This window comes from Megalobrama amblycephala, linkage group LG4 (genome assembly GCF_018812025.1).
Source record: "Megalobrama amblycephala isolate DHTTF-2021 linkage group LG4, ASM1881202v1, whole genome shotgun sequence".
Lineage (NCBI taxonomy): Eukaryota > Metazoa > Chordata > Actinopteri > Cypriniformes > Xenocyprididae > Megalobrama > Megalobrama amblycephala.
In genome coordinates this window covers 15,817,382-15,834,472 of record NC_063047.1, presented here as the reverse complement: position 1 = coordinate 15,834,472, position 17,091 = coordinate 15,817,382, and the positions used below count along the sequence as shown (strand labels likewise).

General features: G+C 39.1%; 1 protein-coding gene across 9 annotated transcripts in view; it reads left to right on the top strand.

The window, feature by feature from the left end:
* The window catches only part of LOC125266831 (zinc finger BED domain-containing protein 4-like), a 75,237-nt gene that overhangs the window by 25,916 nt on the left and 32,230 nt on the right, over nt 1-17,091 (top strand). For 7 of the 9 annotated variants that reach the window (XM_048187900.1, XM_048187902.1, XM_048187898.1 and 4 more), the window contains 3 exons: nt 188-1,150; nt 1,248-1,439; nt 1,566-2,355. The exons of 1 other annotated variant lie outside the window; for it this stretch is intronic. In XM_048187900.1, coding sequence (XP_048043857.1) covers nt 274-1,150; nt 1,248-1,439; nt 1,566-1,987 — 1,491 coding nt within the window. In that variant the 5' untranslated portion in view covers nt 188-273 and the 3' untranslated portion in view covers nt 1,988-2,355. Of the gene's footprint in view, nt 1-187; nt 1,151-1,247; nt 1,440-1,565; nt 2,358-17,091 lie in introns of those variants that run through there. One more of the 9 variants, XM_048187897.1, reaches the window with a different exon arrangement.

The window sequence follows — 17,091 nt, the reverse complement described above, 5'->3', positions numbered from 1 at the left end:
TGTTGTAGTTCTATATTCAGTTTGATCTGTCTTTGCACACTGAGCATAAACTTTTCCAAACTTGTTTTAGAAATAATGAACCAGTAGTGTAGTCTTAATAGCTGTGCAATTTTTCAAGCTATATTGTTTTTTCAATTTATTTTTGTGAAAGTAGTTTTAAAATTTTATCTTTATCTTCTTTTAAAAGGCAGACAGAGGGAATTAGATGAGGCTCTGGTGAACGTGGTGGTAAAGGATTTGCAGCCCTTCACCATCGTGGAGGATGAGGGTTTCATGGCCTTTGTGAACAAACTTGATCCAAGCTATGTCCTCCCATCCCGGAAGGCGCTGAAAACAATGGTCACTGAAAGGTACAACAACACTAAGGAAAAGACAATGGAGGACCTAAAAAAGGCAGATTTTGTTAGCCTTACAGCTGACATGTGGTCTTCAATTAATATGGATGGATACCTTGGTGTAACTTGCCACTACATAACACCAGAGGCAAAGTTGGCAACTGTTGTACTAGGTGTAAGGAGGTTTTACCAAACCCACAAAGCACAGCATCTCATGGAGGCTAAAGCTTTGCTAATGGCTGAGTGGGGAATAACCTCCAAAGTTCAGTGTATGGTGACTGACAATGCATCCAACATGATCCTAAGTGCCCAGCTGCTCAACCTTCGGCATGTCCCATGTTTTGCCCATAATTTAAATTTAATTGTGAAAAAGGCCCTAGATCAAACCCCAGTCATCAATGAAATACGGCAGAAAGCCAGAAAGATAGTCGGGTTGTTTAGATCCAGCTGCAAAGCAAAGGACAAGCTTGTGGAGATGCAGGGCTTGATGGGCAGACCAACTCTGAAACTGGTACAGGAGGTTGAGACGAGATGGAACAGCACTTTTGACATGCTGCAACGCTTGTATGAGCAACGAGAGCCAGTGGCTGCTGCGCTATCCAATTTAAACAGTGATACTGCTCCGCTGACAAGTTTTGAGTATGACATTATTCAAGAATCATTGTCACTACTGCAACCGTTTAAACTAGCAACAACAGAGATGTCAGAGGAACAGAGAGTGTCTGCTTCAAAACTTATACCACTGTACAGGATGTTGCAGCACAAGCTTGCACAGAAAAAGGGACATGCAGCGCAGGAATCAACTGTACAATTAGGTAGGCCACAATAACCATACTACCCATGTAAGTGGCCACAACTGTCACATTATTTTTTATCAATATAATTAATATGGTTTGCTTGTGTTTTGAACAGGCACACACTTGCAAGAAGGTCTGCACTCCAGATGTGGGGGGTATGAGTCATTCAGATCATTGGCAGTGGCTACACTGCTGGACCCAAGATTCAAAAATGTGGCTTTTGGTAATCCTGCCAAAGCCCAGGAGGCTGAAAAGCACATTACCCTGGAGTGTGCTTCACTGATGCGTTCAAACACAGCAACTCCTGGTGAGCACTTTCAGTCTTCATCTGACATTATGGAGTTATGTCTTCTAAAAAAATGATGTGACTTATACTTCATATATGCTGTCAGTTTATGCTTTGTAACTAATTCTTGTTTTTATTTTCATTTAGAGCCACAGTCAACATCAGGCCCATCATCATCAACACAGTCAACATCAGGCCCATCATCATCATCATCATCATCATCATCAACACCAGCAGAAACCCAGGACAGTTTATGGGAACTTTTTGATAACCGTATCCGTGAAACCCAGGCGATACACAGTGCTACAGCTGATGCTACAGTTGAAGTGAAAAAGTACCTCAAAGATGTATTTTTGCCCAGAACTCATGATCCTCTAAGTTACTGGAAAGAGAGAGCTGTAATTTTCCCTAATTTATATGTCCTTGCTAAAAAATATCTGTGTATGCCAGCAACAAGTGTCCCTTGTGAGAGGATTTTTTCAAAGGCTGGAGAAATTATATGTAAAAAAAGTAGTAGGCTAAGTCCTTCCACAGCAGAGCAATTAATATTCTTGAATAAAAATCTGTAAAAATGTGAGACCATTGTGGCTTGATTTGTTTTATTATTCTTCATTTTTCATGACCAAAATAACCTAGTTATTCACAGTGAGGAGGGTTACATAACCAACATCAGTTGTCAGACAGATGTTAAAAACTCATCACGTTAACAAAAACACATTTTTTTTTTTTTTAGTTTTTAAATGGCTTGTCAAGGTTGTTTCAGATAACATGTGAAATTGACCACTAGGTGTCACTGTGGAGACGGGTGTCGGTAGAGTTTCGAAGCCTCGACACAATATGGCACATTTGCTTCAACTGTTTCAGTGTTTCACGAAGCCTCGCTCTGCCCACCACTAATATTTAGCTCTCAAACAGACAAGTTTAAATAGAAGGAAAGAAAACAAATCCTTACTTTAAGTTGAGCTTGAAATGGAACATCCCTCAACCAGGACATAGCACAAATGCAGTAAAGCCACGCTTCCTACTGCTGCTGTTCTGCTAACTTCTTCTTCTTCTTCTTCTGGAGTTAATGGCGGTTGGCAGACCAACTTAAATGGTGCATTCCCGCCACCTACTGGATAGGAGTGTGGAGCGCATAATGGTTGGGAAGTTTGAAACAATAATTAAAAAATAAATAAATAAATAAATAAAAAAAATAAAAAAAATGTTACAACTGTATCCTAAATTCTATCGATCAATCTTGTTTGTTTTAAGAAAATAATTAACTCATGAAATATCCTAGACTGTTTTGAATAATTTCCTAACAGAACCTGAAGAGACAAATTATTTATACCAAAAGATCTTAAAACTTGAATTAATTTAAATCTTGCTCCTTCATATGCATCACACTCTATAAGAACATGCTCTACTGATTCTGCTTTACCACATTTATCACAATTTCCATTTTCATGTTTTCCCATTTTATACAGACCCTGATTTAATGAACAATGTCCAAGACGCATTCTTGACATTAAAACATCTTCTTTCCTGTTGCCAAATTTTCTTCTTTCTAGCCCTACTTTCTCTTGAATATGATAAAAGTGTCTACCTTTTATTCCACTATCCCACTCCTTCTGCCATTTCTTTCTTATTTCATTTGCAATTAACCCTTTTACTTCTGCTTTACTCATTGATACTTTAATGTCAATTTGTGCATGTTTCAAAGCCTGTTTAGCCAGATGGTCTGCTTCCTCATTTCCTTCCACACCCACATGTGATGGAACCCACAAGAAATTTACCATAATTCCAGATTGTCTTATTCTGAATAGACTCTGCATCACTTCCAATATCATATCTTGTCTCGCTATTGATATTCCACTTAAAAGGCTATTTAAAACTGAAAGGGAGTCTGTACAAATTACTATTCTAGTTGGCTGTACTTCTTCTATCCACTGGAGTGCTAAAAATATTGCAATTATCTCTGTAGTAAAAACAGATACATGATCTGATATTCTTTTAGATATTTTAACATTGAATAGGGGAATATAGACTGCAGATGCTGTTGTTCCAAATTCAGGATCTTTAGAGCCATCCGTATATATTTGTAATATGTTATAATATGATTGTTCAATGTATTTCTGCACTGCTATATTTGTTAACATAACTCTTTCTTCATGCTTTTCTTTATACAACTGAATGTCAACTACTGGCATAGGGAAAAACCAAGGAGGAATTGCTGAAGTTGCCACAGAAGGAGCAATATTGATGTCACTAATTCCCATATTCTGTGCCTCCTCATTAGCAGTCCATCCAAAACTTAACAGTTTTTTACACTCATATTCCCAGCAATCCTTCAGAACTTTCTTAACTGGATGACTATCCAAGTGTCCCTTTACATTAATCCAGTATCTCATCTTTAATTTGAGCCTTCGAATTTCTTGAGGCATTTCACCCATCTCTACTTGTACTGCTGTTATTGGAGAAGATCTTATTGCTCCACAACATATTCGCATAGCTTGTGATTGAATAGCCTCGATCTTTAACAGTTGTGATTTAGATGCAGAACTATACACCATACTGCCATAATCAATATTTGCTCTTATTAGAGCACAATAAATCCTTTTAAGAGATTGACGACAAGCTCCCCATTCAACTCCTGACAAACATCTCATTACATTTATTGCTTTTTTACCTTTGTCTACCAACTTCTGAATATGAACTCTAAAATTCAATTTTGAATCCATCCACATTCCCAAAAATCTGATTACTGACACCTGCTCCAATTGCTGACCATACATTTTAATATTCATTATTGGACTGATTTTTCTTTTTGTAAAACAGATCACCTGAGTTTTTGCTATAGAGAAACGGAAGCCCCATTCATTAGCCCAACTTTCTACTTTTTCAACAGCTTTCTGCATACACTTCTCCACATGTCCCACATTTCGGCCCCTTTTCCACAGCGCCCCGTCATCTGCATACAAAGACCTTCCTATCCCCATGTCTATCTGATTAAAAATATCATTAATCATTAGATTAAACAGAATAGGACTGCTAACACTTCCTTGAGGTGTTCCATTCTCTATTTGATATATCTGAGACAATTCAGACCCCACCCTAACTTGTATAGTTCTTTTAAACAAGAAATTCTTGATCCAATTATACATTCTTCCTTTTATTTCCATTCTTTCTAATTTTATTAAAAGTCCCTCTTTCCACATCATGTCGTAAGCTTTTTCAACATCGAAAAATGCTCCTACTAACACTTCCTTGTTTACTTGAGCCTTTCTAATTTCAGCTTCCAAACATATCACAGAGTCCATTGTGTTTCGCCCTTTCCGGAAACCACTTTGATATGGTGAAAAAAGTTTTTTCTTCTCAATGATATATATACCAATCTGCTCATTACCATACGTTCCATAAGTTTGCAAAGGTTTGAAGTTAATGCAATGGGCCTGTAATTATTTGGTTGACTATGCTCCTTACCTGGTTTTGCGATTGGCACTATAACACCATGCTTCCAGTCAGCTGGTAACTTCCCTGACTCCCACACCTTATTAAAGAAACTTAAAATTATACTTAATGATGTCTCTGAAAGATGTTTTACCATCTCATAACAGATATCATCTCTTCCTGGTGAAGTTTGTTTAACCCCTGCAAGTGCTTTCTTCAGCTCATACAGAGTAAACTCTGAATCTAAAGTACATCCAGATGGTCTTTTTTCTTCCAATAGTTGAGGGTTCTTACTCAAGATATGTTCCCTATACCTTCTCATATCATCTGACAAATTTGAGCTACTGTGCACTTTAGTAAATGTTTCTGCTAGAACCTCCGCTTTTTCGCTGTCTGATATTACTAATTTATCATTATATACTAAGACAGGAATGTTGCTATTTCTTTGCTTTCCTCCCATTTTCCTTATCATACTCCAAACTTCATTAATTTCAATATCTTCCCCAATATTGCTGCAAAATTCCCTCCAATAATTTCTCTTAGATGTTCGTATTACTCTCCTCACTACAGCCTGTGCTTTTTTATAATTAATAAAATCATTATAATTAAATGATCTTCTTACTCTCTTAAGTGCTTTATTCCTTTTACTAATGGCCTCACTGCACTCCTCATTCCACCATGGGACGGCTTTCTTCCTCATACCAGCCTTCTTCTTACCTATTACTTCTTTAGCAGTGCTTTGAAGAACTTCACATATCTTATAATTAAAATCCTCTACATCTTCCATAAACTTATTAAATTCTGACATTCTGTTATGACATAACTCCTTAAATTTGTCCCATTTGGCTGATTTAAATTTCCACCTAGGCACTCTTTTTATCACAATTTCTACTATATCTAAACCAATTGTACTGCTGATGGGAAAATGATCACTACCAACTGTACTTTGGTTTAATACTTTCCAATCACATTTTCCAGCTAAACATTCAGAGACTATAGTCAAGTCTAACATTGAATATTTTCCTTGAGACAAATCAACTCTTGTATAGCTTCCGTCATTGATACACACTAATCTTCCCCAATCTAACATGTCTTCTACTATTAATCCATTATTATCTGTGTTTGTACTCCCCCATAATGTGCTGTGTGCATTAAAATCACCACACCACACCACTTTGTTACTTCCATTTCCTCCTATTTGTTCTAGCTTGTCCTTGCTTAACCTGTCACATGGATTATAAAAGTTAATTATTCTAATACTCTGTACACCTTCCCATATTTCCACCACTACAACCTCTTGCTCCCCATTTACCTCTACTTTCCTATACCCAATATCTTGTTTAATAAATGTTGCTACCCCACCACCATTTCCTTTATTCCTATCTCTTCTGATTGTAGCGTATCCATGAATTAAAAAATTTAATTGAGGTTTAAGCCACGTTTCTTGAACACATATAATGTCCGGACTATTTCCTTGATTTGTTATAAATTTTTTGAATTCTTGTCCATTAGCAATTAAACTTCTTGCATTCCATTGCAATATTGTTAGCACCATTATGTACCACCACATGTTTGACTGTTTTCTGCCTGACTGATTACGGTTTGCATCTTGAGCCTTTCATTTATCATATCTACTGTAACATCCTCTAACTCCAAGTACTTTTCAGCAGCTCTGATAATGATTTTAATTCTCTCTGTCCTACTTTCAGTTTGGGCGGAACAATTCACCACTTCTGCTATGAATGCCACGAATGAAACTTTATCAACAATCACTTCGTTCTCTATACTTTGCTCTTTCATCACTGTTTTTTGTTGTGATGCTGTTGTCCTTGTTTCAATTACTTTGGGTGCTTGTTTTACTTTCTTTATAGCCTCAGCGTATGTTATTCCTTCTGCCACTCTGACATTTTGTACTTTCACTGCATTCTTCCTTACTAAACATCCTCCGTATCCTGCACTGTGCTCTCCTCCACAATTACAGCATTTAGGATTAACACCTTGCCCACACTTGCCATATTCATGCTCACCTCCACACCGCGCACATCTCTGTTTTCCTTTGCAAACTGCCGCTACGTGGCCGAATTTTTGGCACTTGTAACATCTTAGCGGCGGGGGAACATATGGCCTGACATTATAGCTCACAAAACCTAAATATACTCTCTCAGGTAATTTGTTTTCATCAAAGTTTAACACTACTGAGAGGCTGTCAGTCTTTTCATTATTTCTAATGCACTTCAGCCGTCTGACATCCTTTACTGCTGCCCCAGTTATATTTCTTTTGATTTTCGCAACTGAAACATCAGTTGGAATCCCTGTAATCACACCTCTAACCCAATTCTTCTCTTCTGGGACTTGAGCATACTACTTTGTGCCCGATCAATGATTTTATTCCCAGGGCCGTTTTTTGTTGTCTACAATCTTTACAAAACAACATCAATTTGCCATCCCTCAATGTCTTGATACTTTCAATCGTGCCTAATGTTTCTTTGAGTGTTTTTGTTGATTTCAAAGGGTTAATGACATTAACAGACTCAGTAGCAAACTTCAGCAATACCTTATATTCCTCTTTCCTCCTTCTTGCCTGGCAATTTCCCTTTTCACTGTCCGTTTCTGAGATTTGTCCCCAACTTTTCTTTCTTTTCCGAGTTTCTACCACTTTCCATTCATTACTTACATTGCCTCCGCTATCCGCATCCGCCATTTCATCCTCCATTTCCGGATCACTTCCGGAATCTACACTACTTCCTACCATCAGCGCTCCAGTCACAATCCAGCTGTCCGCCAAGAGCCGTCCACACACGCCGCGACTACGTTCTGTTCTTCGGCGCTCGTTCTGCTAACTTCCTCTAAAACCTCACCTTTACTTGAGCTCAATTAGGTGCCATAGCACCCCTAGCAGTGAGGAAGAAAACTGCAGACAAAAGACTTTGGCTCAGAGTTCGATTTACCTATAAATGTATGTATAGTATTTTTCTATACTACTGTAATATTTATACAAGTTAGATTTGGTACATTATTAAGGTCAAAATGACATTGTACTTCAACAAAAATACTTAACAGCTACCTTTATCAGTCCATTCAAATGTTTCAAATACAGACACAATATACATTATACAGTCCCTCCAGGATTTCGCAGGACTTTTTTTCTGATTTCTGCAGCCCAAAATGACTGATTTTGCTGCGGCTTTTCTCAAAATTTTGCAGCATTTCTTGTGTAGTTTTTTTTTTTTTTTAGTGAAAATACACCAGAGTCAATATTCTTCTAACATTTTTATTACTTTTCTGAGCTCAAGAACCACTGGGCTCTGTAATTTTTAAAATGAGAACACTGATAATAACTTCAAATATAATTTCAACATTTTATTTCATATGTAACACCAAATAAAACAAACAAACAAAAAAAAAAAATTATAAAATGTTATATTGCAGTGTTTCCCACAGGATTTTGTGAAAGTATGGGGCATGGTTGTCATTCAGAAAGTTTTGTATATTTTATCAATCAATTTTGTATATTTTATGTATCAAATATGATACAACAGGCTTTCAGGAACATTTATTTGTTCATCTATCAAACATCATTGTTGCATTGCATTGTGTTTTGCCCCCCACAATAAAAATTATAGAGCTTTCATCATAAAACTAAGCATATCTTCTTACCAAGACATATTGTAAGAGATATAGAGTGACAAATTATATTTATATGCATTTTATGTAAGTAGTCTGCTGTACTGTTACACAGATCTCATTGATTTACATTTTTATAAATAACAACTGCAGCAAAATGCAATTTTTGCTCATTTTTGGCCTCTGAATAAAATCAAGCTGTTTTCCCCCTCCATACTCTAACCATATCGTGGGCCATAAAATCCTGGTGTATCAAATACTGTATATGACAAAACATAAAACACATGCAAACTTTTTTCTTTTATATTTTGTCTAAAGGTTAAAAAAAAAAAAAAAAAAAACTGTTCTGTTTAAAAAATAATTATTTTCTGACTATTATATTATTTCAAGATTTACAGGGTTGATTAGTATTTTTTATAAAACAAGAAGAACCTTAAATATAATAGTGCTTACTTTTGAAAAATACACAAAATGTATAAAGCAAACAAATGTTTCAAACAGATTAAAGTGCAAATGAACATAACTATAAAGTTTGAATGTAAACAATTAGTACACAAGCGGTGTCAGAAAGGTAAAGTAGTTGCCTGCTGTTTTTAGTGGGGTAACCCTGGAAATATTATCGAATACATTTTCATTTAGCATCTCCTTCACTTGTTTCGTCTTGCTCCTTGTCCATTTTAAAGGACCGCGGTTACACTAGGCTTTGAACGTATGAAACGGTCGTGATATGACGTCACGGTCTACAGCGTCTTTTTCATAAACATGAATTCAACATGAATACAACTTAAAGTAATACATTCAAAATGTAAAAATATAAAACCTACTCGACTTTACTGCAAAAATATCATTCTTTTAATTCAGCCAAGAGGTCATGCCATGACGAATCGATCTTCTACTGGTCGCACGTCTTCATGTGATGCGAATTCGCAGGTCAGAGTTCACCAAATTATGTCTTATTAATGTAGTTCGGGAGGAACAAGTCAAATAAGCTACCCAATTATTACATCATCTCAACCAGCTGTTAACAATCTGTAATCAACATATCTACCCAATCAGCATGAGTACAGGCCTATATATAATCACAATCAAACTCACCTAAGGATCCTCAACAGTTTTAAGAATCCCTCCACCACCCCGTCTCCTCACACTCACTGGGTTACTGGGTTATACTCTGTGTTCTGGCTAATTACCGAGCTCAGAGCCCTCTCCCCAGACAGCAAACCAAATACGTTTACCAATTAATTTATCTGACTTATTTGTAAGTGTGAACTCATGAAACTTGAACTTTGGAATGCAGCGAAATACAAAGTTTTTTTTTTGCATGAGCTTGCGTTTCCGGTCTGACGCATTCGCATGCGGTTGAATGGAAGTCAGTGGAATGAAAAGTGCAGTGTGACTGCACCTTTAGAGCAGCTGAGATCACAAACTGCTGCAAATCAAACTGAAAGTAAGTCGCAGGCACTCAAAACACAATCATCTTAAGTAATGAGACTAAATGATCTTACCAGGGCTGTGGCCACGCTCTCTCCTATTGCAGTCTTTGATTTTGAAATTAGCCGATGATCAATAAAATGCAGCTCATATTTGTTGCTTTCGGTGATAGTGCGGGAATTGAAGATCGGATTTATATCCATTTTGTGGAGACACATTTATGTGGCCAAGTGTAAATGCAATCGTTTTTATAAATTAGATAGCTATCCTATCAGAGAAAACGCATGAAGTGACCAGGCATAAACAGGCCCTCAGAGTGTGCACGCTCGTGTGTGTGCTTGTGTGTGTGAGAGATGCGCGCTTACAGTGGAAGTGGGATTGTTGTGGTGGTTGACTGACTGACAGATGCATTGCCGAAGCAATGGCACAAACAGTTGTTTATCGATCGATTCAAGTTCAACACACGTAGTCTACTTCAAAGTGGGCTTTCCTTTGGCTGAATGTACGTCGTAAAGACGTCACACGACGCATTTAGGCCCAAAATATGCTGAAAATATGCGGCAATTTAGAAAAATTGCAAGCCCCTCCAGTTGCGGAGTTTGTTTGATTTTGCGGTAAATTCTGAGATCGCGGAATCCTGGAGGGACTGATTATATTTAACGTAAATAAATAAACTAAAGTTCAACAAAATTCGTGTTTTTTGGGGGGTTAACCAGCGTACAAATTGTGCGACAAAGGCGCTTCCTTGATTGTCTCGTTAAGATGACGCAGAAGTACATTCCAAAAGAAGACTTTTTTTTTACCCCTACACCCTTCATCCCTTCGAAGCTCTCACTCTGGAGGGTAAACCCTTTGAAGGGATTAGGGCATAGGGATGAGCCCTTCCAAATGGAATGCAGTGCTGGTCTAAAGACATCTATATGCAAATATTCAGTTAGTCATAGCGCCACCTGCTGGCAACAGGAAATGGCATGCTTTACACTGTAATTCACTCCCAGAAACACATTTAGATATGCCACGAAGTACCAAACATACTAGAAACACGTTAAATCATGAAACACTTGGCTAAGTGCTAATCTGTGCAAATAACGACACTAAACAGGAAGTTATTGTTATTCAGGCACACAATGTCCGATCTGCTCCAAACTTCACATGTTTGATAATAGTCCTGGCCTGAAGACATCTACATGGCAATATTCAGTTACGGTCAAAGCGCCACCTGTTGGCAGCAGGAATTGTGGCACTTTGAAATGACTTGGCCGTAATTCTCCTGTATTCACTCGCTTACATGCATGTCGCCCACTGTTCACTGTTTTCCTGGTGCCGACGGGTGGCGGTGAGCCCGTGTGTGAGGGCCCTTTCATTGCTGCTTGCAGCTTTAATTAATTTTATAATTACATTTTTTCATTGGATACCAACCATATTCAAATTAAATGAAAGCATGCTTTTTGTGCATAAGATTTGTGCACAAACGGTAGCTCAGGTAGCTCAAAAACATGCAGAGAAGAGTTAGGATAATACAACATCAGCATTCGGACGGCATTCTGCATTCTGCACAATTTGAAATTGACCTACGACATCCTATGACATAAAATTAATCTAAATTTAAATTATCTCATACATGTGGCTGTTGTGGTTTGTGGTCATAGTGGCACCAACTGCTGCAGTAAATGTGGTGAATTCAAATTACTTTGACGTAGTCCTTTTATGTTTTCCCATTTTAAATGCCTATTGTCTGCCATGCATAGTTGCCCTGAAGTAACCGGAGTAGCGGTGGCTCTGGGGCTTGGGCCCATCATCACTGCTTGCAGCTATATTTACATTTATAATAATTACACTGTTGACCCTTCCCTTACACCTTAACCCACCCTTAAACCTACCCAAACCACCAAACCTGCCCCTAACTTGACCCGTATCCCACTTTAATAGCAGCAAATGTGTTTTGCAATACAATATGAACACAATGAGTACATTGATCTTATGAATTATTTTGATGTTAGTACATAGTAGTTAAGGCCACCTAATATAAAGTGGGACAAATGTTTCTTTCATAATGCAGAGCAACTAGATGTGCAGAGTGAGAGAGATTCAAGGAAAGATGAAAGAGACAGCAAAAGCCGTGAAAATCTATTTGATTATTTTGCCCATCCTTAGTCCATGTTTTTTTTGTTTGTTTGTTTTTTGTTTGTTTTTTTAAGTATCGCCAAATTCAAACAACTCAAAGAGCCATTCCTGATGTATTCAATTCAAAAGATGGCACAAACAGAAAATGGCTGACATACAATGAAAGTAATCACTCCCTGTTCTGCTTAGTATGTCTTGCATTTGTAAAAACTTCAGGCAGTAACAATGCATTTGTCAAAGGAGGTATGCAGGTTTGTAAACATGCCCATCAGAGATTACAGGAACATGAGAGAAGCAAGATCCATACAGAAGCCTTTTTTTTCTCAGAGCCAGCAAAGCAGACATCCATATCCTTCTGACTGATAAGCAAATGACTGTTCATGGAGACCAAAGAGGAGGCAGGTCATGGAACGTGTGATTGATGTAGTGAAAAGCTACAGAGGGCACAGGCATAAAGCGACATAAGAGAAAACATGGCTGTTAATTAGGGATGCACCGATACCATTTTTTAAGGACCAAGTACGAGTACCGATACTTTTTTCTAGTATTCGCCGGTACCGATACCGATTAATTTATCTCTCTCTCTCTTTTTTTTTTTTTTTTTTTTTTTTTTTTTGATGTTGCAGTTTTCCAAGCACAACACAGTTAGACTAATGAATAAAATGACAGCTTCTTTATTATTACTCTAAAGAAAAAAGTAATAATTTTTATGTGCTTGTCACAAACTTAAAGAACAAAAATTTCAGTATAACCTTCAATAACCTTCAAAGGGCATAATTACCAATATGTATAATTATTGTTATATAAAAAGAAATTTACAAACAATACAACAAATACTATAGAGATAAAAATTAAATAAACTTGTTTTAAAGATACAGTAGGTTTATTTACCATTTCACGAGTTCACACTTACAAATACGTCAGATAAATTAATTGGTAAACATATTTGGTGTGCTGTCCGGGGAGAGGGGTCCGAGCTCGGTAATCTGCCTGAACACTCCCCCCCTTCAGGTTATTTAAAGTAACCCAGAGAGTGTGAGGAGATGGGGTGGTGGAGGGATTCTGGAAACTGTCGAGGATCCTTGGGTGAGTTTGACTGTGATTATATATAGGCCTGAACTCATGCTGATTGGGTAGATGTTGATTACAGATTGTTGACAGCTGGTTGAGATGACGTAATGATTGGGTAGCTTATTTGACTTGTTCCTCCCAAACTACGTTAATAAAACATAATGAATACATTTATTCAACATATTTTGTTGTTTTATTAACATTAATGACAAATATAGGCTACGGTCCCTTTAAGACCGAATCCATGGATAGTGACACACATCCTGTTTTCACCCAAATGTTTACTTCCACTTAAGCCATAACCGACTGTATTTACATGAGATACTCCACACGATGGACATTTTGACAACTATGTATGCATTTGACCATTCAGGCGCAAGGAGAACTGATCATGTGCTGTCTGAGAGAACTGGGAGAAAGAGAGAGAGCGCGTACGAGAGAGAGCCCTTTTGGTCTGTGTCATTCAGCGCGATTCCGCCTATCCCGCCTTCACTAATCGATAACGAAAGCATGTAGTTTGCAATGTGTATGTTGTCATTCATTTTTAAGCATTTCCACACCTCTGAGGCTGACATTGTTTCTGCTGCCGCCGCCGGTGTCTCTGTGCACAGAAAATTCTGTCAGTTACGTCACGTGAGGTATCAGTCTTTGGTATCAGGGGTATTTTTACGAGCACGAGTATAAGTACATGAGCTTGGTATACTGGCGACCCAGGAATGAAGAGACTGTGAATCTACTCGCCCTACCTCTGTGGAAGAGCCTCACTCCCACCAGGGGGAGTGAATTTTATACCTTCACAAAAAGAGCAGTTTCCTCTTTCCCTGGGTCAAACATCCACTCACAGTGTTCGTGGCTTTCGTTCTCTCTGCGGTCAAACACGATACACAGCATCAGAACCTTGGTGGATGCGACTCTTTTGCCTTCCCACATTCTGCTGCACCAGGCCTGCACTCAGGTAAGTGCTGTGCACTACACCTCTGCCACTGCAGGCCTCCGGACCAAGGTCAGTGCTCAGCTACACCATTTGTCACTGATTCTCAAGGACCCAAAGCCTCCCAATGTGACAGGCTTTGTTCCGCCGTTCTGCGGGCTCTCAGCCATGGGTACTCCGAGTATTGTCCCCTTAGTACCACTCGTGCAGAGTCTGGGTGCAGGGCTAAAGCTTCCCAACCTGTCAAGTTGACTGGTCAGAACAATCCGTCTCAACTAAGTGATTCAGTTCACCAGGTGCCAGGGCAGGCTCTTCACCTCTATGTTCTCTTTACCTCAGTGTGAGGCGAAGATGCTGCTGTCCTGCGGCAGGAGATTGTGAACCTTCTAATGAAGGACACAGTAGAGCCTGTCCCCCTGAGATTAAGAAGGGTTTCTACAGCCCTTACTTCATTGTACCGAAGAAGGGTGGCAGTTTGAGACCAATCCTAGATCTGCGAGTACTGAATCAGGCCCTGCACAGGCTCCTGTTCAAGATGCTCATGGTCAAACACATGCTCACATGTGTCAGACATCAGGATTGTTTCACGGCGATACACCTGAAGGATGCATACTTTCATGTTTCGATCCTTCCTTGGCACAGACTGTTTCTTCAGTTTGCCTTCAAAGGACAAGCATACAAGTACAAGGTTCTCCCTTTCGGGCTGTCCCTGTCTCCTCGCGTCTTCACGAAGGTTGCGGAGGCTACCCTTGCTGCTTTAAGGGAGCAAGGCATTCGCATTCACAATGACATCGATGACTGGCTTATTTTAGCTCAGTCGCAGGAGTTGGTCTGCGAACACAGGGACCAAATCAAATCTAACCCGACTGGGACTTGGGGTCAACTGGGAGAAGAGAAAGCTCTCCCCTATGCAGAGCATCTCTTTTCTTGGTGTGGAGTTGGACTCGGTCAACATGACTGCGCTGCTCTCTCTGGACCATGCTCAATCAATGCTGCATTGCTTGAGTCTATTCAAGCACAAAACAGCAGTTCCACTGAAATACTTTCAGTGGCTCCTGGGGCATATGGCATCCACAGCCATGACCACACCGGTCGTATTGTTACATATGAGACTGCTGCAGCATTTTCTTCAGACTCAAGTCCATCCCACTAATCTGTTGCTGTCTTTTCAGCCCATGGTCGAACCTTGTGTTTCCACAGGCAGTAGTTCCACTAGGCCAAGTATCTAGTGGACACCACCACATCCAAGACAGGCTAGGGTGCCGTGTGCAATGGGCATGCAGTTTCGGGCTCCTAGACGTATTGGTCCACATGGACAACACAGCGACGGTGGCATACATAAATTTGGATCCCTGATCGATTGCTCCAGTCTGCTCCTCTCTGCCTCGCTGCTGAATAGTTTGCGCCTGTAGCTCCGTAGAGCTTTGTTTTGAAACTATTTATTATAATTACTTGTCTATTTTATCATCACAATATATCTGATATTGCCTATCACATTAATCTGACATCACTAGCGTTTAATCTTTTAATCCAAATCGCTATCACAGCGCGTTAGCATTTCACTAGCTTGATAGCTTGCCATCCGGGCCACGAACCGTCCTTTTCTCTCGCGCGCTCCTTTTTCTATGACTCGAGTCCATCAAACAACTGTGGTAAGTCGGTTCACTCTACAAACACAGTGAGTCATGTCATCCTCTCCTTTTGTTGTTACTTGCACTGCCTGTCACATGCATAGTATAGCTCTCTCTGTCAGCGGTGAGATTTACACATGTGATAAATGCAGGAAGATAGTCAGGCTGACAGAGAGAATCTCACGCATCCAAACTTTAATTGAGGATAGTAAGAATGCAAGGGCTTTAGAAACTGTTTTGGATGCGACTAGCTTAGTGAACTCTGTGCATTGTTCGGTTCCGGCTGTAGAGCCCGTGCACCAGGGCAATTGGGTCACCGTAAGGTGGCCTACCCGCGGAAAACACCACTGTTCACTTCCGATTAGAACATCAAACAGGTTCTCCCCACTCAGTGATGCACCCACTGAGAATCCTGTTGAAAGTGCCCTAGTAATTGGCGATTCTATTACACGGAACGTGAAAATAGAAACACCAGCCACCATAGTCACGTTTGCTGGGAGCCAGAGCACCTGACATCAAAGCAATTTTAAAAGTGCTGGCTAATGCTAATCATAAATACTCTAAGATTATTATTATTCATGTCGGCACAAATGATATTCGACTTCGCCAGTCAGAGATCACTAAAATTAACATTAAAGAGGTGTGTGAACTCGCAAGTAGGATATCAGAAAAAGTAATTTGCACTGGTCCCCTTACTGTTCGTCGGAGTGATAAGATAGTTAACAGATTATCATTACTCAATGGCTGGCTGTCTAAGTGGTGTCCGCAGAATAATATAGGTTTCATAGACAATTGGAAAAGTTTTTGGGGCAGACCTGACCTGTTGAAAGAGATGGTATTCATCCCTTCTGGGATGGTGCTGCTCTTCTCTCTAGTAATATGGCACATAGTCTTAGAGCTGAAACATGACAAACTGGGGCCCAGGTCAGGAAGCATGCAGACTGGTTAAACTGACCGTCTGCTAGCCATCTCATGTCACAGAAGTCAGATAATTCCCAACACATAGAAACTTTCACCTAGATATTATCACATAGAGACTGTGTCTGTACCCCTAATTAATAAATACAAAAAACTTCCAAACCCATTTAAGGGTAAAAATTTAATTGATGTTCAACAAATATAAAACAGAGATAATACTGATAAACAAATGATAAAGCTTGGGTTGCTGAATATTAGATCCCTTTCTTCAAAAGCACTTATTGTAAATTATATTATCACAGACAATAATCTATATTTGCTGTGTTTGACAGAAACCTGGCTAAAACCAGATGATTACATTACTTTAAATGAGTCTAGCCCTCAAGGTTACGATTACTGACACAATCCTCATCAGAAAGGCAAAGGGGGAGGTGTTGCTGTAATTTATGTAATTTATACTCAAAATTCTTTCAAATATAATTCCTTAGAAGTGATGGTTATGAGGGGCTGT